Source organism: Dama dama, chromosome 2 (genome assembly GCF_033118175.1).
Source record: "Dama dama isolate Ldn47 chromosome 2, ASM3311817v1, whole genome shotgun sequence".
NCBI classification, from domain to species: Eukaryota; Metazoa; Chordata; class Mammalia; order Artiodactyla; family Cervidae; genus Dama; species Dama dama.
Window position 1 is genome coordinate 7,675,857 of NC_083682.1, and position 21,068 is coordinate 7,696,924.

Consider the following 21,068-nt stretch of genomic DNA (forward strand, 5'->3'; position numbering starts at 1 on the left):
AGTCTGCAGGGCTGTAGAATCAACAAATGACTCAGTCAGGAATGGGAGTGGGGAACGATTTATTCTCACAGCTGAGCAAATGATGAGGCCCACAGCCTCGATAGCAGCAGAGGCCTCCCCCTCCCAGCCACAGCCCTCTCCTCCTGGTCCCGCAGCTGCAGATGGGCCGGGTCAGGAGCCAGGGGGACAGCCAGGGTGACAGGCCTCCCGCCTTGGGAGCCGGCTGGCCACAGAGCAGCGGTGGGCAGCAGCAGCAGCAGCAGGGTATGGAGGGGGGCGGGGGCTGTTAGTTGGGCTGGCGGACTCCCACCCTTCCAGGGGGTGGGGGGGGTGGGGGGGCGCCTGGACTGTGAGCTGGGTGTGGGGGCATCAGGAGCGGCTCAGTCGGCCATGAAGATGCGGCTGGAGATGTCATCCAGGAGCCAGTCGATGCCAGGCAGCAGGTTCTCCCCGGTGACGGCGCTGCAGCCCTGGATGCACCAGTGATGGCTACGGATGGAGTCCAGCTCCAGGGCCTGGGAGGGCAGAAGGTGATGGTGGGCCCAGGGACCACAGGCCCTGCCCGCCCTCGGCCCCTTCCTTCCCCTGGCCCAGGGGAAATCCAAGCCCCATCAAGGGCCTGCTTTGGGAAGCCTCCCCTGGGCCCTGGTGAAGATCTGAGGCCTCCCAGGGCACCCGGGCTCTGTCACCGCCATGCCAGCACTACCTCCTTATAATAGGACGGCAACAAGGGCTCCTGACATTGTGCTATGGGCCCTACAAATGTCCTCTCATCCATTCGCCCCCATGGCCCCTTAAGCCAGGGATAGTGTTTGCCATTTTACATCAGAGAGGTTAAGCAGCCTGTCTAAGGTCACACGGCTGATCAGTGGCAGAACCTAGATTCTAATCCCACTCTTTCTCATTCTGGTATTCAAGCTCCAGAGTAAGAGTTAAGATGTAACCTGAGGTCACGCAGGCCCGGGTTTAAACCCTGGCTTGTCTGCTTCCTGACTATGTGACCTTGGGTGAGTTACCTAACCTCTCTAAGCCTCCTTCACCATCTGTAGAATGATGATAATGGTTCCTAACTCAGGAGGTTGCTGTGAGAACTGAATAAATTAATCCATGCAAAGAGCCTAGCACAGAGAAAGTACCCACTGCATGTTGGCTATTGTTATCCCGGGGATAATCTACTTGCAGGTCTGCCATCCCCCAGGCTGTGGAGCACAACTCTGTCTCATATCACTGAATCTCCAGTACCCTGAATAGGTCCTGCCACACAATAGGGGCTAATAAATGCTTTCTAAATAAATTAGCAAAGAATCACATGCCCCTGTTCCTCTGTGAGCCTGTGCCAAGGCCTGGACTCACCTCACGGATGGCGTTAGAGGACAGTGCCCCGGGCAGGTCTTGCTTGTTGGCAAAGATGAGGAGGGTCGCTCCGGCCAGGCGCTGGGGAAGAGAAACAGAGGGTTAGGGGAGGCGGGGTGGAGGCTCAGAGGGCAGCCCGGCCCCTGCGCTAGTCAGCCAGAGCAGCTGGGGTCAGAGATCAGTCTGGAAGATTAGAGCAAGGTCCCATGGTGACTACAAAGACACAAGTAGGGTGGGCAGTGTGAACACGGCCTTCCTGTCCAGCCATTATGGGCTGGAGGGAGCCGTGGGCTGGGCTGAGATCTTGGTTCCAGCACAGTCACACGCAGTGGGCACCTCTCTCCTCCGTGCATCAGATTCCTCTTCTATAAATGGGAGGGGATGATGGACAAGGGGAGGGGGTGATGGACTAGGGGAGCAGGTGATGGACAAGGAGAGGGGGTGATGGACTAGGGGAGCAGGTGATGGACAAGGAGAGGAGGTGATGGACTAGGGGAGCGGGTGATGGACAAGGGGAGGAGGTGATAGACAAGATGATCCCCAAGCCTCTGCTTCTCTATTGCTCTAACCTGATGACCTGCCATCAAAAAGAACACGACTATCCCAGGGGCTGTGGGGGCTAGGGGCAATGAGCTTCCCCTCCTCCAAGTTCATACAGTCCCCTAACTGTCCCACTACCCTGACAGGCCTCCCTCTCTGCCTGTGATTCCAGTTATTTCCTTCTGTGTGTTTGTGACCTGGAGTCCCTCCATGTGGATGGTGGCTCTAGCCCTTAAAAAGGGACTTGAGGTACCAGGCCAGGGCTGAGCATTCAACAGCCAGGATCTCACTGGACCTGCTCGACTGCTGCTTAGGCCTGTTGTCCCTGAATAATTATTAACAACTCCCTCTTCAACTCTCAAAAGTGTCCTGATTTTCAGCTAAATGCAGTGGAGTAACCTGGATTAAACCCTGGAACAGAGAAAGGACATTAGTGGAAAAACTGGTGCAATCCAAACAAAACCTGTAGTTTGGTTAACAGTAACTTGTTAATTTCTTATTAAACAGTTTTAACAAATAATTGGCACTTCTGTAAGATGTTCACATTAAGGGAAACCAGGTGAAAGATACATGGGTAACTTTTCACTATCTTTGCAACTTTTCTATAAATCTAAATTTTATTTAAAGAAGAGCATTTTGGCCCAGATAGTACATTTTAAGATCACTGTAACTATTAATATAATGCCCATCTGAGAGATGCAGTGGTGATTCAGAGAAACTAAATGCCTTGCCTGAGATCACTAACCAAACAGTCCAACTCCTGAGCCAGGCTCCACTGCCTGCCAAAGCTTCACAGACCAGCCTCAAGTCATCCTCCCCAAAGCCTGACTCAAGGTGCAGAAGCTGAAGCTCAGGGTGGTGAAGCAGTGATACTGCAGAGACATGGACCCACGTCTCAGTCCACATGGACCCGTGCTCTGCTCACGGCACTGTGAGCCTCCCTGGGGCGGGTGTACAGATCGTCTCTGCCTCCCCAGGGGTGCTGGACACGTGGTGAGGGCTGGGTGAAGGAACAGACCCCACCTGAGTGTCCCCCTGGGATCATGGAACCCGCAGGCGATCGGCTGAGGGTGGTGGTCACACACCCACACAGGTGCACAACGCACTGGGACCGGGACACTGCGGGGAGCCCCCTGCCCACCTCCTCCACTAGCAGGTTCTGGAGCTCCCGCTGGCAGTCCTGCATGCGCTGGCGGTCGGCGCTGTCCACCACCCAGATGAGGCCGTCGGTGCTCTCAAAGTAGTTCCGCCAGTAGGACCGCAGGGACTTCTGGCCGCCCACATCCCAAATGTTCAGCTTGAATCTGGACAGGGAAGTGGGGGCTATAGGGTCAGTCTGGCTTCCGCCTGCCCTCCCTGCCCCGTGTTGGGCAGGCCCGCCCTCGAGGACCCCGCTCACCCTCGGTGCTCCAAGGTCTTGATGTTGAAGCCCAGTGTGGGGGAGATGGTGTCGATGTCTTCACCATTGAACTTCTTGAGGATGGTTGTCTTGCCGGCATTGTCCAGGCCCCTGGGGGCGCGCCAGGTTAAGGAGAAGCCCCCAGGCTCTGTGGGATGGTGACACCATCCCAGGGCCCCTTTCTGACCACATATCAAAGTATGTTGAGTACCTGCCTGACCTATACAATAAATGTGAAAATATATTATCTTATGACCAGATGCTCTTAATTCATCCCACAACATATACTGTTGGCCAGGTTACCCTGGTTGCTCAGTGGTAAAGATTCCACCTGCCAATGCTGGAAACTCGAGTTCGATCCTGGGTCTGGGAAGATTCCACACACCAAGGAGGAACTAAGCCCGTGCACGACTACTGAGCCTATGCTCTAGAGACCAGGAGCCACAACCACTGAAACTCATGGGCCCTAGAGCCCCTGCTTCACAAGAGAAGCCGCCACCATGAGAAGCTTGCCAAGAGAGTAGCCCCCACTCACCGCAATTAGAGGAAAGCCTGTGTGGCAATGAAGACCCAGTGCAGGCAAATAATAAAAAATAAAAATGTATTGTTGGCCAAAAAGTTCCTTCGGTTTCGCCACAGATGTTACAGAAAAACCTGATGAACTTATTGGCCAACCCCATGCTTAAGGCCTACACTGCTCCAGAAAACCTCTGGCGCTGGGGGTGCCCTGGAGTCACGGTCCCTGCCCTGTGCAGCTTCCACTCCAGTGTGAGACGGCTGGACCGAGGCCCGGACTGCAAGGAGCCGGCTTTTGGAAGGACCAGGGGAAGAAGAACATTCCAGGCAGAGGCGACAACCAGAGCATAGTATCTGGAGGCAGCCACCCTTGCTCTTTGTTTCTGGAATATTCCAAACCCTTTGCTGCTGTGTGCAAACAAATGGGTACATTCACCAGCCACAGAAAACTACCCTCCTTTTTCCTTCTAACACCCAGGGGGCTTACACCTGGGAGTGGGGGGCGAGAGGACCTCTCCCTGATCATTGGTGGCTGATTGCTCCCCTCACTGCCCCCCATCCCAGCTCCATCATCCTGCTTCCTTCTCCACTGAACCATTCTCATCAGCTGATGAGCAGATGTCTCTCCCACCAAGAAGGGGCAAACACCACCCTCTCTTGACCCCTCTCCCCCTGACTTTTTCCTTCATTCCCTGACTTTTTCCTTCATTTCCTTCCCTTTATAGCAAATCTCAGAACTGGTGTCCATACTCACCCTCTCCAGTTTCTTCCTCCTGCTCCTTTGTGAACCCATAAGACCTTTGCTCCCACTGCTTCCCCGAAACTGCTCTGGCCAAGGTCAGTCCTTAGAGATGCCTTGTTCTCCACTGACCGGCTAGTCCTCAGCCCTCTTCCTCCTGCTCCTGGCCAGCCCCCTCCTCCACTCCGGGACACGGCCTTACCTGGCTCTCCTCCTGATTTCCCTGGTCACCATTCCTCATTGCCCTGACCTTTTGATCTGAGCTCGGCCCCTAGGTTCTCTTCCCTGTCCACCCACACTCCCTCAGTGGTCTCATCCAGGATCATGGCTTCAAATACCATCTTTATGCTGATGACTCCCAAATTCAAACGTCCCACCTGGCTGCACCCCTGGACATTGGTCTCTATATCCAGCTGCCCAGGTGACATTTCTAGGATGTTGCAGCGGCATCTTACAGGCCCAATCTGAGCTCTCATCTTCCCCCTGAATGTGTTCCCCATCCCCTTCTATAACACCTGTCAGCAAGTGGCTCCTCATTCATCCTATTGCTAGGAGCCATGCTTGATGACACCATTCTTCTTCTAAAGCTCATGGCCAATCACGCAGCAATTGCTGCTGGTCTTACTATCAAGATTTAAATCAACATCCATCACTGCTTCCATCCTGATCCAAGCTACCATCCTACCGTACCTGTGTTACTGCAGTGGCCTAACCAGTCTCAGCTCTCACTTCCTCTCTGAGCTTCTCATTAAAGGAAACGTCCCCTACTGTATAGTACAGGGAACTCTACTCAATATTCTGTAATAACCTATTTGGGAAAAGAACCTGAAAAATAATAAGTTCAGTCGCTCAGTTGTGTCAGACTCTTTGCGACCCCATGGACTGCAGCACACCAGGCTTCCCTGTCCATCACCAACTCCTGGAACTTACTCATACTCATGCCCATCCAGTCAGTGATGCCATCCAACCATCTCAAAAAATGGATGGAAAAAGAATATATATATATAAAAATAACTAAAACACTCTGCTCTACACCTGAAACTAACACAATATTGTAAATTAACAATGTGCATGTGTGTGCTTAGTCATGTGTGACTCTTCGCAACCCTATGAACTGTAGCCCACCAGGTTCCTCTCTCCATAGGATTTCCCGGGCAAAGATACCGGAAAGGGTTGCCATTTCCTACCCCAGGGGATCTTCCCACCCAGGGACTGAACACCTGTCCCTTTTGTCTCCTGCACTGACAGGCAGATTCTTTACCACTTGCGCTACCTGGGAAGCCCAAAAATCAACTGCAAAATAAATTAAAATTTTTAATTTTTTAATTTAATGCAAAATAAAATTAAAATTCAAAATAAAAATAACATTTAAAAAATAATAAAAAAATATGGGACTTCCCTGGTGGTCTAGTGGTTAAGATTTTATCTTCCAATTCAGGGGCTGTGGGGTCAATCCCTGGTCAGGGAGCTTCAATCCCTGGTCAGGGAGCTAGGATCCCACAGGACTCAGAGCCAAAAAAGAAACAACACAAAACACAAGCAATATTGTAACCAATTCAATAAAGACTTTAAAAATGGTCCTGGTTAAAACACACACACATAAATTAATAAATAAACAGAGGAAAAGTTCAGAACTAAAAGGCCCCACCTAAAATACCTCCTCCATCTGACCTAGTCTTCCAGTGTTTTCGCTCCCTCAGGTCACACTTCCCTCCTCGACAGTCCTTTGGACACACCAGTTGGCTTCCTCCTCGGAGACCTTTACACTTGTTGCTCCCTTTGCTTAAACAGTCTTCCCCAGATCTCCACATAATTCATCCCTCACCTGTCTAGATTCAACTGTCACTTTCTCAGTATGGTCTTCTTTGACCACCGTATTTATGCAGGATTATTCTCTGTAAGTGCTATATATTTTACTTATTAACTTTGCTAACATCTTTCTTCCCTCAGTATCACACAAAATGTCCGAAGGTAGGATTTTTGTTTGTTTTGCTGTTTTCCCTAGCCGCCCAGGACAGAACCTAGCACAGAACAGGCGCTCAATAAATGTTTACTGGATGAGTGAATTCTCTGTGCCTGTCTCAGGGTTCTTAAAAACAGACATGATGTAAATATTACTAAGTTATTTGTGCACATAAATGTCTCCTCTCTGCTGGGGGTGAGGCCGGCCCAGCTCTTGGATCTCAGTTTGCCCCCCACCCCGCCCCAGGCTGGCACGGAGGAGGGGGAACGGATGTGACTGCCTAAGAGCCAGACTCAGAAAGTCGGCAAGGCCCTCGGGCCTACAAGCAGTCAACCGCGGGGATTCCGACTGGCCGTGAGATGGACAGTCGGACCCACACTAACCGAGCGACCCGCAGACGGCGCCCCCCCCCCACCCCCGCCCTCTATTGGGAGAGTAGGACGGGGCCCGCACGCCCCCGAGAGGCCGACCCTGAGGGCGGGGCCGAGGCCTGGCACCCTCCAACTGGGGGAGGAGGCGCCCAGGGCGGGGGAGGACGGCGGCCCCACGCTCGGGCCGACCGGTGGTAGCGTTCGAGTCACCAGCCCCGCCTCCCCCTACACTGGGACACCTGGTCCGGCCGCCGCGCCGTGACGCCCACACCTTGGGAACGAAGCCCCCCCCCCCCGCCTCGAGCCGGTGGTACGGCCTCCTCCCGGCTCCCCCCCGCCAAAAGCGATGGTAGGGCCCACGAGCGTGACGCACAATGGGCAGTTGGTACAGGCCGGCCGGCCGCACACGCAGCGCCCGGTAGGGGGCGCCTGACACTGCCCGCCCGGCGAGGGCCCCCCCTCCCCCACACCCCCGCTACCCTCGCAACTCCGGCTCCGGCGTCAGGAAGGATACAGCATGAGCAGTCGCAGCTCCCGCTCTTTCTGCTTCATCTTCTTCAGTATGGTCAGAAGCCCCATGTCCCTGTAGCCCCCTCCCGGCCGCCGTTTCTTTGTATCCCGGGACCCCTTTCCCTGCTCCTATTGGCTGTCACGCCCACGGACAGCACAGCCTATTGGCTGGCTCCTCGATTGGTCCCGCCCTCACTCCCACGTGACCGCGAAGGTGCCGGGAGGTGCTGGGATGCGCAATCTTTCTAGCCTGCTGGGGGGACGCTTCTGCGTGGCCGCTCGAGTTAACTCTTCGCATCCCCAGTTCTTGGGTGACCAGAACACCGCGCTTCCAGGACCCCAGGCCCTATTGGAACGGAAACCTGAAATTCCGCTGCTGTGTCTTAGGTGCAGAGGGAGTAAGAGTTCTGGAGTCAGAACCGAGAGCCCCAAGGCCGTTGACGTCACCCTGGGGGCCTCCGTAGGGCTTTGTTCCGCGGAAACAGGATCCAGATCCTACTGTCTTGGGCCTTGAAAGGCGTCATCCTAAATCTACCAGTGTTACGGCTTCCCCTCATTCCCTGGCTTCCGAAATCAATCATAGAGGGTAGACGGGATTCTTCATCCAGGGTGGAAATGCCCCTGAGGAAATGTGTAGGGCTCTCAGTGGGTTGTTCCAATTACAAGGTAGAGCCCCTGTCATCTAGGGGTCATTGGACAGACTCTCACAAAGAACTATTCCGCTCAAGATGCCCATTGTTTCTCTATTGAGAAGCGCCATTTTTCATTTTGCCAATAAGAAAATTGATGCTCACGTGTGCTTAGCATAACTGACATGTAGTAGGTGCTCAATAAATATTTGTAGTTTAATGAATGACTGTCGAAGAGTTTGGTTCTTTACGTTAGTGCTCAAGTCCAGAATAAGTGAGGAAGCTGAGGCCAGGGACTCCACAGATTGGAAACTCGGAAGGATGAACTTGGGATTTCACTGGCAGTCTAGTGGTTAAGACTCCCTGCTTCCACTGCAGGGGGCAGGGGTTCTATTCCTGGTCGGCAACTAAGATCCAGCATGCCTCTCAGTGCCCCCTTCCAAAAAAAAAAAAAAAGGTGAGCCTTGGACTTCCCTAGCGATCCAGTGGTTAAAACTTCTTTGTTCCATTGCACAGGGTGCTGGTTCAATCCCTAATGGGGGAACTAAGATCCTTCCTGCTGTGCCAGGAGGCCAAAAAATAAAAATAAAATAAAAAATGAAGGGTGAGGCTTAAGTGTCTTTGTTTTGAGCCCTTCCCAAGGGAACTAGAAGGTGAATGTGAGTAGGCAGTAGAAGAAGCTGTGTCTCATGATTGGAAAAGAACAGCGCAGCACTAGCTGAAAAGAATGGCTAATTGCTGTGACGTTTTGTAAAGCATCCACATTTCCTACTTTATCTCCCCTGCAACTCTTAAGAGATTTATTTCCTTTTTGTAGATGTGATAGTGGAGTCCCCAGGGTTTGAGGAACTTGGGCAGCAATTTAAACTAGTGGTGGGCAGTACAGAGCGTTGTTTCTCTGGGTTCCTCCATGATGTTTGTCTACAGAGGGAAAGGTCTGGGGTGAGCTGGAACTTCCCATCTTGCAGAAGAAGGCTGTAGAGAGATGAGGGCTGCACAGAAAGGGGTGCCTGGTGGGGCCCCCATGGTCAGCCCCACTTGCTCTCTACCAAGCGCACCAAGGGAAAACAGTGACAGTAATTTTTCTTCAAAGGCTTTAAAATACAGGTAAGACCACAGTGTGTTTCCATCCCGCCTCCCTGAGTCTATGCTACAGAAATTCTAGCACCAGCACATGAACATTTATGACAAGGATGTTCACTTTGGCATGGTTTGGAACAGCAAGTAATTGGAAAAAATCTAAGAGTCTCCAGTGGACATCAGTTAACCTAAGTTGGGGTAATCGTGTGGTGGTTTCTATTAAACCTTTGAGAAAGGTGTAATATTGGGTTGGCCAAAAAGTTTGTTCAGGTTTTTTCATACAATGTTACAAAAACCCGAAGGACCATTTTGGCCAACCCAATACCTGCATGGAAAGATGTGCATGCCATATTAAGTGAAAGAAATGAATTTCAGGCCCATTTTAATTTTTAAAATGACAATAACCCCTAAACAATGTCATTTTCAAACTATGGGATACTAAGTAGCCCACTAAGTAGATTGTAGAGTTACTTTAGTGTCACAAATAAATTGGACCATATGAAATTGCCCGTATTTGACCGTTTGGGCCACCAGTTACCAGATAGCAGTTTCATATAGCTCGGCCAGGTAGCATTAGCAAAAATTAAACAGAATGAACAAAACAGAAAACATTTCTGGGATTTCCCTGGTGGTCCAGTGGCTAAGTCTCCTTGCTCCCAGTGCAGGGGGCCTGGGTTTGATCCCTGGTCAGAGATCCCACATGCTGCAATAAAAAATTGAAGTTCCCATGTGCTGCAACCAAGATCTTGCACAGCCAAATAAAGAAAGAAAACATTGCTGCCTGTGCCCTTGAAGAGAAGGTAAGTGGTATTTGTTAGCACGTTTGTTTCTGATATTTATATCAGATTCTGATTTATATCAGAATATATGTACTCACAAGGTCATAGTCACAGAAGTTTGAAAATTGCTGCACCTCAACTGTTAACTCTGGAGCAGGTTTGAGGGGCTTCCCTGGTAGCTCAGAGGTTAAAGCGTTTGCCTGCAATGTGGGAGACCTGGGTTTAAACCCTAGGTCAGGAAGATCCCCTGGAGAAGGAAATGGCAACCCATTCCAGTATTGTGCCTGGAGAATCCCATGAGCAGAGGAGCCTGGTGGGCTACAGTCCATGGGGTCACAAAGAGTTGGACACGACTGAGCGACTTCACTTTCTTTGACTTTCTTTCTTTCTTAAAATTATTACTGTAAGCACTTCTGGGTGGTTTTACTTCACTACTACTGTTGTTATTAAGACAGTAAGTCATGCCCGACTCTTTGTGACCCCTTGGACTACAGCATGCCAGACTCCTCTGTCCCCCACTGTTTCCCAGAGTTTGCTCAGATTCATGTCCACTGAGTCAGTGATGCTATCTAACCATCTCATCCTTTTCCACCCTCTTCTCCTTTTGCCTTCAAACTTTCCCAGCATCAGGGTCTTTTCCAGAGAGTCAGCTCTTTGCATCAGGTGGCCAAAGGATGTGAGTGTCAGCTTCAGCAACAGTCCTTCCAATGAATATTCAAGACTGATTTCCTTTAGGATTGACTGGTTTGATCTCCTTGCAGTCCAAGGGATTCTCAAGAGCCTTCTCCACATCACAGTTCAAAAGCATCATTTCTTCAGTGCTCAGCCTTCTTTATGAGTCCAACTCTCACATCCAGACATGACTACTGGAAAAACCATAGCTTTGGCTATATAGACCTTTGCCAGCAAAATGATGTTATCTGCTTTTTAGTATGCTGTCTAGGTTTGTCTCGTTATAGTAGTTGAAATCCTTGTATAAATGTCAGGCTTTATAGCCCTGTCCTGTCCAAGCTGTTGTTGTAGCTCCCCTGGGGCTGGAGTAGTAGAATTTCAATGGACACCTGTTTGAAAAAAAGCCTCATAGCTCAATGAAACATTAGGAGACCAGGGGGTAACTGTATTGAACTTTTGAATAGTAATTGCTAGTAGCTAGAAGTCAGGGGTTGGAGACTTGGGGTGGAGGGGCTTTTAAAAACCTGTTAGGGGCCTGCATGCATGCTAAATCACTTCAGTCATGTCCAACTCTTTGTGACCCCATGGACTGTAGCCTGCTAGGCTCCTTTGTCCATGGGATTCTCCAGGCAAGAATACTGGAGTGGGTTGCCATGCCCTCCTCCAGGGAATCTTCCCGACACAGGGATCAAATACAGGGATCAAACCCACATCTCTACTGTCTTCTGCATTGGCAGATAGGTTCTTCACCACTAGTGCCACCTGGAAAGCCCTGTTAGGAGCCTAGTGAAAGTATTTTCATTTGCCTTAAGGAAAGGAGGAAATGTTGCTCTTGAGGAAATAAAATCTTTGGGGAATACCTTTGAAAGAAAACTGGGAAAGAAGATCTCTAGAGCTGTAGTTATATATAACTGTGAATATATATATCTTTGGAATATATACATATTCACAGGAAAGACTCATGAGCTTAAAATACCCAAATCCTGACAGCTCTGAAACTGGCTTTTGAAGGGAAAGTTTCTTGGAGCTAAGTAAGTGAATTTTAACTTGTGGATAGAGTTCTAGATGCCTTCTAAAAGGAAGTATTTAGCCAGTGTCCGAGGAGGAAAATTTGGCCTTATGGTTTTAATTTTAAGACATGTAAACTTCCTTTTTTCCTACACCCCATGGCATTCGGGTGGAGAAGGCAATGGCACCCCACTCCAGTACTCTTGCCTGGAAAATCCCATGGATGGAGGAGCCTGGTAGGCTGCAGTCCATGGGGTCACTAAGAGTCGGACACGACTGAGCGACTTCCCTTTCAATTTTCACTTTCATGCAATGGAGAAGGAAGTGGCAACCCACTCCAGTGTTCTTGCCTGGAGAATCCCAGGGAAGGGGGAGCCTGGTGGGCTGCCGTCTATGGGGTCGCACAGAGTTGGACACGACTGAAGTGACTTAGCAGCAGCAGCATGGCATTCGGGATCTTAATTCCCCAACCAGGAATCAAATGTGCCCTCTACACTGGGAGCACGGAGTCTTAACCACCAGACTGCCAGGGAAGTCCCAGAGGTGTAACCTTTTGGATACAGCTAGTCCACTCACTGCATCACCTTTGTAATCATAAAGGAAACTTTGTTATTACGGAACAACAACAACAACAATAACAACAACAAAAAAAAAGCCGAGGGAAAAGACTCTACTTAAGTATAACTGTTGATCATTAAGCATTAGCGCTGAGTATTATTGTTAAGACAGACTTTAACACACTAGGACACTAAGTCATGTCTGACTCTTTCTGACCCCATGGACCGTAGCCTGCCAGGCTCCTATGTCTGTAGGATTTCTCAGGCAAAAATACTGGAGTGGGTTGCCATTTTTCTCTCTAGGGGATCTTCCCGACCCAAGGGTCAAAGCCACATCTCCTGCACTGGCAGGCGGATTCTTTTTTTTTTTTTAATTTTTAAAATTTATTTCTGCACTGGGTTTTTGCTGCTTTTGCCCAGGCTTCTCACTGCGGTGGCTTCTCTTGTTCCAGAGCACAGGCTGTGGGCACTTGGACTCAGCAGTCATGGTACACAGGCTTTAGTTGCTCTGAGGCATGTGGGATCTTCCCAGATCAGGGGGTGAACCTGTGTCCCCTGCCTTGGCGGGTGGATTCTTATCCACTGCAGCACTGCGGAAGTCCAGCAGTCGGATTCTTTACCGCTGAGCCACCAGGGAAGCCTGGCAAGGAGTATATACCAAAGTATGTATTTTATTTATTTGTATATATATTTAAGGTTGCTCCAGGTCAATTTCCTATTTGATTCTTTTAAACTGTAATGATCAATTGAGGTTGTTTAAAATGAAGTTATAGGGACTTCCCTGGTGGTCCAGTGGTTAGGAGTCCATCCTTCCACCACAGGGAGAGTGGGTTCAGTTCTTCATGGGGGAACTAAGATCCTACATGCCATGGCGAGGGGGCTGGTTGGCCAAAAAAATAGAATTCAAAAAAAGTAGTGTGAAGAAGCTTACCATCTTATATATATATTTTTAAAAATTACAGTTTTGATCAAAGGAATCCTGTTTTTCTCTCTGGTGAAACATCTGTGATGCAAGTTTTATTTTGGGGACCACACGTGTATGACGAAAGCTCCAACCAGCACTTGATGGCTGGTTTTGTCCTGGTTTGTCCAAGTGCAGCTTTTGTCCTTCTAATGAGTGAACAGAGAATTGGAGGGCTGAATACATGACTTAGTCATCGATAGCTGCCTATGGACCACAGTCCTACTCTGGCCTGCTCCTGCACCCACCCCGTTCCCCCTGTGGTGGTTGTTTAGTGGGCCTGAAGTATCCAAGGGCCACCGTGTCCCCAGTGCCTGTGTGCAACATGCAAGCCACAGCTGAAGGCCTTGAATGGCAAGTCAGAGTGTCTGAGCATCCTCATCATAGGTCTCAGCCCAGATGCCTCTCATGGGAGCCAGGGGAGGTATCTTCTCCAACTCCCAGATGACAAAATGAGCTGTTACAGCCCAGTCATCCTCCTCAGGGCACATGGCATCCTCAGACCTTTCCAGAATCTCAAGAATGATGGTGTGTGTATGTTACTTGCTCTGTCGTGTCTGACCCTTTGTGACCCCATGAACTGTATGTAGCCCTCCAGGCTTCTCTGTCTATGGGATTCTCCAGGCAAGAACACTGGAGTGGACTGCCATTCCCTTCTCCATAAGAATGACTAAGAACTTGAAAATCTGAGCTCTTCCATGTCCATCTGACCCATGCCTTGGCAACCTCCAGAGCAAGGCTGTGCTGGCTGCTTCTTGTTTGTCTCCCCAGGGCCTGGCCTGGTGAATGGGGCAGGTGGGAAGGGGGCGAGGAAGGAGCTGCTGCGCCTTCACTCAGCAACCTGAGAGGCAGGTACCACTCTTATGCCCACTAAACAGAAGAGCCAGGGTTCCGCTCACCCGGATGGCCACAGCAGTCTCTCCAGTGGTTTCCCTGCTCCTCCTCCCCAAGGCGAAGGGACCTTTATAACCTCTGGTCAGATCATGTCCGTCCTTCGCTCAAAGCCCTCCACTGTCTGCTGGGCGCTCCTGTAGCTTTCAGTGTTAGAGCCCAAGGGCTTCAGTGGCCTTCCAGCCCCTTCCCTGAGTGCGCCCCATGCTCTGCGCCCCCATCACCTGTTCCTCCCCTGCTCATCAGTCCTCTGAATGACCAGCGCCTCTAACACATACCTCCTTGTCACCTTCCTCTTTTCAATTTTTTGCTCAAATGTTCAATGTCTCCAAACAGTTTTAGGGGGGCATTCCTTGGGGGTCCAGTGGTTAGGACTCTGTGCTTTTCACTGCTGAGGGCACAGGTTCAATCCCTGGTCAGGGAATTAAGATCCCACAAGCCACAGGGTGTGGCCAAAAAAAAAAAAGATTAAAAAAAAACAATTTTTTTTTTCTGTTCAAATAGCACAACGAGGTCCAGTGTGACCAGCCTTGTTAGGTTTGAAACTGCCCAATCCCCCACCCACATTCTCCAAATCCTTTGTTTTGCTCTGTATTCCTTTGTGACACCTAAGTCCTCCTATCAGCCTATGTAATTCCCTTAATTGATCACAATTTATTCTCCCCTACACCTCTATCCCCTCAAGAACGGAAGCACCGTGAGGGCACAGATTTGTTTTTGTTTGTTTTGCTTTTTTATTTTGGCTGAGCTGGATCTTCATTGTGGCTCATGGGCTTAGTATTTGTGATGTGCAAGCTTAGTTGCTCTGAGACATGTGGGATCTTAGTTCCTTGACCAGGGAGTGAACCTGCGTCCCTTGCATTAGAAAGCAGGGGGCTTCCGTGCTGGCTCAGTCAGTAAAGAATCAGCCTGCAATGCAGGAGACTGCCTGCGATACAGGAGACCCGGATTCGATCCCTGGGTCTGAAAGTTCCCCTGGAGAAGGAAATGGCAACCCATTTCCAGTACTCTTGCCCAACTCCAGTATTCTTGCCTGGAAAATCACATAGAGGAGCCTGGCAGGCTATAGTCCATAGGGTCGCAGAGTCAGGCTGAGTGACTAAACCACCAGCACCACCACCTTTGTGAATTGGGCCAAATCATTAACCGTTTTGAGTTTCTGTTGTCTCCTTTGTACAAACAGTATAATAATTACGTTTGCCATGCAAGGTGGATCTGAGAATTAAAGAAACTACCATATATCAATATAAAAGGAATATAAAGAAGGCTTCACAGTCCCCTGCGTCTGCTGCATTAGAAGGAAGATTCTTAACCACTGGACCACCAGGAAAGTCCCAACAGCAGGCTTTGGATTTCTTTTTTTTTTTTTTTTAAGCTGTTCACAGTACCTGGAACAGGGCCTACCACATAATAGATGCTCAGTAAATATCTGTTGAGTGAAAAGAACGGGGCAGAGGGTTCACCAACTGCTTTCTAGCTGCTCATGTGGTTCGAAAGCAGCAGAGCCTCACCTGTCTTGTTTGTAACCACCAGGCTTCTCAGCCCAGGCCTGGCCCCCACCCTCTCCTCTGAGACCCCACAGAGCTCAACGCCCAGACCAGGCTCCAACCAAGGAGGGCATCTCACAGGCAGATTGCCAGCAGGTGTTGAGTGGGAGCTGGGGCTTGGTGTGGAAGGCAGGGAAGCGCTGGGTCTCCTGTGCCCTTGTGTCCACCCTGGGTTCCATGCGCAGCCCCTGGTTCAGTAAAATACTGGCTCTGTTCCCTCGAATGGCAGGAACTCCCTCCAGCTTAGAGGTGTCCCCTCCCCATAGGCCTCAGGCTGTTCCCAGCCTCCACCCAGAGCAAGAGGACTCTCAGAGGTCAGTGGTCACATTCCTTCCTTTTAATATGAGGAAATTGAGCCCCAGAGAGGGCGCAAGTCTGCCGGAGGCCTCGTCCCTTGCAGTCCGTGAGCTGCAGGTGAACCCAGTTCTCCTGGGACAACTTCCTGGGCTTCTTCTGATTGGGCCCCCACCTGGCTTTAGGAACCCTGGCCCAGGACCTGCGGGAGGCCCCATCTTCAACGGTGCTTCAACGAAGGTCAGAGTCCTTCTCCCAAGGTTTCTGCCACAGGTGTGAGTGCTCCCTGCTCTTCTGAGGGTGCCCTGTGTCCCTGCTATTTCCACAGCAGAGCTGGGAGATGTTAGCTGGATAAGTGAGAAGTCAGGGGCTGCAGCAGAACCCGGCCTGCCTGGCTCTGCCACCTCCCTGCCCCGGGCAAGTCCCCTCCCCCCTGAGCCTGTTTCCCCAACTGTAAAGCAAGGAGACTGGATGACAATCTCTAGAATCTTCTGACCATGGCAGACTGTCAATCTGCCTTGCCAAAGCTCTTGGCACCCTTGGTATGAGTCCTGGGCTGGGTCAGCCGTGGCGAGCGCTCTCTGGTCTGTGCCCATGAATCGCTGGCCACTTGGGGCTGAGCTTTAGCCCTCATCTCACCCCAGTCCTACAGGCCCCTTGCTCCAGGCCCTTGCCTGCCTCCCAAACTAGCCTCCTAGTGAGAGTTTCCTGCCTCTCAAAGCTCCTGTGGGAACCGACACAGAAGCTCAGGGGGAGAGAACCGTTTGAAGAAGGGAAACGCTCCCTCCAAGGCCAGGGAAGCTATCTTTGCTCTCCAGGGTCCAGGGTCTCAGCAGGGTGCCCAGCCTGGGCTTCTCCACTATCCAAAGTGGACAGTCTAAATGTGACATCACCAGGGAGGCCCAGCCAGGGACACGGGGACAAGAAGGAGCTTGCTGGTGACTGCTGTCCAGATGTGGTTTCGGTTATCACCATGGCCCATTATACAGATGAGGAAACTGAGGCCCAGAGAAACTAATGGCCCTATCCAAGTTCACATGGATAGAAGAAGCAGAGCAGGGATTTGAACTCAACCTGTTTGGGACTTGGGCCACCTGGGGAAATCCATGTGCTGTGGTCGCTGTTGCCGTACCCGAGAAGCCCTGGGAGGCTCGCCCACTCTTCAATGCTTGGTTGTTTACTATTTATACTCCCTGCCCTCTTGCAGAGGTTTGAGTCAGCTTCCCAGAAAGACATGTACATTCAAGAAATAACAGAGAATCGGAAGCACAAAGCTTTGGAGGCCCCAGGGGACCTGGCAGGATTGGGAGGTAATGGCATCACAGGGCCCCCGTGAAGTTGCCCTCTCCCTGGGAGGCCCAGCTATTTGCAGATTCCAGCTTTAATGAGAACCCCCACGGTCAAGGTGCTGTGCTGAGGTGAAAGTCAGTCCTTTTCTCTCTATGCTGTGGGTTGTCCCCACGATGGCACTACCCTTCCTTGCCCAGCATTGTTCATCTGGAGTCGTCCCCTTAGCAAACCTTTCCTTTCCCACTTACAGGTCCCCATGAGGCAATAAAAGGAGAGAGTGCCGGGCTTGGTGTGAGAGACACGTGGGGATCGAGCCTGTCCCACCCGGGGACATGACCTGGCCAAGGGATGTACTGCGGAAAGGCAGCTTCCTCATACCTGAATCTCAGCCAAGGTGACATCAGCCCAGCATCCGGTCCCCCTTCTCCTGCCAACAGTGCCCCGAGCTCTCTGGAAGTTTCCCCTCCCTCATCCCCGGTCCCTAGGGGACCCCAGCCTTCCCTATCTCACCTTGTCTCCTGGCCACAATGCCTGATGTCAGGAACAGGCACATGACTCAGGGCAGACCAAGCAGAGCCAGGTCTGATATCTTTGTTGGAAATAATGGGAAAGTAGCAGGGATGCCCCTCTTGGGGCAGCTAAGCTGGGGTTTCTAGTGGCCATCTTACCACCATGAGCAGGACCTGCCTGAGAATGAAGCCAGTCAGGGACAGAGCAGATAGGGTGAGGCGCTGACTCCTGATGACCTTGTTTGGGCATCGTGATCAAGCCGTGCCTGAAGCTGGTATACTCAAAACTTGTCAGTAACTTAAGCCTAGCTAGATCATTTATAAACTAAGAATCTAGAGACAGCTAATTTCCCATCTCTTATTGAGACTCCTTTGTAAGCATGAGAAATTTTGAGCAGTTTTCATCAAATATTATGTGCTGCTCTTTACATATGGACACAATCATTAACTCTCTTTTCATAAATGTATTTCATTAGAATAAAAAAACTCATGCCTGATCTTGCACTCTGCCATTTTTTTCCTTAAAATTAATAATAGTAATAAAAATAATAATGAAAAAAACAAAATACAAGCCTGCGCTATGTGAACAAAAAATTCATCAGCTTTTTATTAAGTGCATCTGTTAAAAGCTTACAAGATATTTATGGGACTTACTGTGTGCCAGGCAGTGTTCTAAGCACTTCACATGTATTACTTCTAGATACTTGTGTTATTACCCCCATTTTACAATAAGCCAGAAAGAGGTTAGTTTGGTTTTTTTGTAATTAAAAATGTTTATTTATTTATTTGGCTGCATTGGGTCTTAGTGGCGGCATGCAGGGTCTTTGTTGCGGTGTACAGGCTCAGTAGTTGCAGCTCGTGGGTTTAGTTGCCCTGCAGTATATAAGATCTTAGTTCCCCGACCAGGGGTTGAACCCACATGCCCAGCATTGCCAGGCAGATTCTTAACCAGTGGGCCACCAGGGAAGTCCTGTTAGTTAAATGCCTTGCTTGAGATCAAGTTCCAGGCCCTGGGTCAAGTCCCTCTCCCCATTCTTCAATGTCCTTCCCAAAGACAATGTCCTTCCTTCCTTTCTCTGGAAAGCCTCTGATCTCCCAACAGGAAGTGCTCTCTGCCTGCCACAGACGCCCTCACAGAGGCAGGCTGTCACCCTCCTGCCCTGCCCATCAATATGCTGGGCATGCATCCTATAACCCATTCGGTTGTGAACCCTTCCCAGCTGAGGCTTAGCTTCCATGAGGGCCCATCCATGCTCATGGCAGGATGTCGACAGCCAGCCTCAGCCCCACCAGCTGGTACCTGGCCTCTTTCTCTCCTCGCCATCGTCTGAAGCTCGCTCGAGGTGCCCTGGAGAGGCCAGGCCTCAACTGAGGGGTGCACATGGACGGGACCTAGAAAGAGGGGTCCTCTTCCCTGGGTGACTGAAGACCCTGGGCATCTCTCTCACTTTAGGAGGTGTGGGAGGGAATTGGGACAAGGTAATCAATGCATCTTGGCCTCTCCCAACCAGCTGTGTGACTGTCCCCTCCTGGCACCTTAGTTTCCCCACTGGTAAGATGAAGAAGTTAGTTAGGGAGAGTCCCCCAGGAACCTAGGAATGAGGAAAGTGAAAGTATTTTACTCATCCAGGAAGTTGGTGGGGTTCCCTGATGGCAAGCTGCCTGCCTGCCGGACTTTCACTCATGTGTTCATTAATCAAGTGCAAACCAGTCAATCCTAAAGGAAATCAGCTCTGAATACTCATTGGAAGGACTGATGCTGAAGTTCAAGCTCCAGTACTTTGGCCACTTGATGCAAAGAGCTGACTCATTGGAAAAGACCCTGATGCTGGGAAAGACTGAGGGCAGGAGAAGAAGAGGGCAACAGAGGATGAGATGATTGGATGGCATCATCGACTCTATGGACATGAGTTTGAGCAAGCTCCAGGAGATGGTGAAGGACAGGGAAGCCTGGTGTGCTGCAGACCATGGGGTCACAGAGTTGGACATGACTGAGTGGCTAAACAGCGACAACGTTACATGGAGGCAGTGTTTGAGGTGCTGGAGATGCTTCAGAGAATAAGACAGGCAGTGATCTTGCTGCCCAGGAGCTCACTATGTCACTCTGGTTTGGGGAGGCCTCCAAGCCTTCACCCATGGAGGTGCTCCAGTCTTGGGACTCTTGGACTGGGGCCTTCCATGCTGGGTGTGGAGAAAGACTAAGGGCTTGGAGGAAAGTGGTGTGTCCTCCCTCCAGCTCCACCCCCTTCCCCCAGATGACCTTGCCTCTCTGGGCGTTAGTTCCTTACCTTCTAAGTAAGAAGTTGGACTGGGTGGCCCTGAAGCCTGCTCTGCCAGCCGGGCATGGCCATTCACGGTTAAACATTACCCACTCTGTGTCCCTCTCTCCCTGCCACTCCTCAGGGACATCAAGCCATAAATCCTGCCTTCTTTGATTTTCCTCTGGTGCTGTGGCCTTCTGAGAGGGGTCACAGGAACACTTGCTGTCTCCCTTCCGCCGGAAGCCAAGTCTTGAGAGGGGTCCACGTCTGGGGCCAGGAGCTTGAGGTGGGGATACTTGGGCCCTAGCCCCACTCGCCCCTCCCTCCCCAACTCCAGGTGTTTTTTCCTTGGTTACATCATGCATGTGACTCCCCCGGATCCTTCCCTGAGGAGCTTGTGGCCTAATGAGCCCCTCAGGTGCCCGCCTTAGGCAAGAGGCCTCAGCCCTCCTGGTTTCTGGGAAACAGAAATAATTCAGAGTAGTTGGGGCAGCCTCATTGCATGGGGTGCCCCCACTTCAGCCTCCTCCCCCAGGCCCTTCACGCACAAGGAGGGCCAGGCCCAGCTGTCATGCCCAATCCCATGTATACCCAGGCATTTAAAATTATGAGGCGGCATAATTCCTCCTGTGTCCCCACAAATCTCAGGAATGGGAATGGATTCTAGCCAGACAGCACTTCACAATATGCAAAGAGCTCTCTTCTCATTTCATTCTTTCCCATCTTCAAATCAACTTTGTAAACAGGTATGATTTCCTGGTCATCCACAGCATATATACAAGAACACTGAGATCCCAGGTGTAGACCTGGTGAGGAGAGTGCCAGGTGTCAGAGTCCAGTCTGACTCTAAAGCAGAAACAGGTTTCATGCCCACTTCTAGGCATGAAAGTGTTATGAAAGTGTTGGTCGCTCAGCCCTGTCTGACTCTTTGGGACCCAGTGGACTGCAGCCCACCAGGCCCCTCTGTCCATGGAATTCTTCAGGCAAGAACACTAGAGTGCGTAGCCAGTCCCTTCTCCAGGGAATCTTCCCAACCCAGGGATCGAACCTAGGTCTCCTGCACTGCAGGCAGATTCTTTACTGTCTGAGCTACTGGGGAAGCCCAAGTCTCTCAGTCATGTCCGACTGTCTGTGACCCCATGGACTGTAGCCCACCCGGCTCCTCTGTCCCAGAATTCTCCCGACAAGAAGACTATTGC

The 21,068-nt window shown here is 50.8% G+C and overlaps 1 protein-coding gene across 1 annotated transcript; it reads right to left on the minus strand.

Annotated features, from left to right (window-relative positions):
* Positions 1–42: 42 nt before the first annotated feature.
* Positions 43–7,551, minus strand: ARL2 (ADP ribosylation factor like GTPase 2). The gene is made up of 5 exons (XM_061164079.1): positions 7,396–7,551; positions 3,293–3,403; positions 3,035–3,197; positions 1,354–1,434; positions 43–515 (listed from the first exon to the last, which is right to left on the minus strand). The coding sequence occupies exons 1-5, from the start codon at positions 7,458–7,460 to the stop codon at positions 381–383; spliced, it is 555 nt and encodes a 184-aa protein (XP_061020062.1). The 5' UTR covers positions 7,461–7,551; the 3' UTR covers positions 43–380.
* Positions 7,552–21,068: the final 13,517 nt, after the last annotated feature.

Excerpts from the sequence above, each read along its gene's own strand:
- ARL2 (XM_061164079.1), bottom strand. The coding sequence starts at position 7,460 with ATGGGGCTTCTGACCATACTGAAGAAGATGAAGCAGAAAGAGCGGGAG. Across the intron at positions 3,404-7,395 it reads GAGCTGCGACTGCTCATGCT|GGGCCTGGACAATGCCGGCA; the intron begins GTATCCTTCCTG and ends GCGCGCCCCCAG. Across the intron at positions 3,198-3,292 it reads AAGACCTTGGAGCACCGAGG|ATTCAAGCTGAACATTTGGG; the intron begins GTGAGCGGGGTC and ends TTCCCTGTCCAG.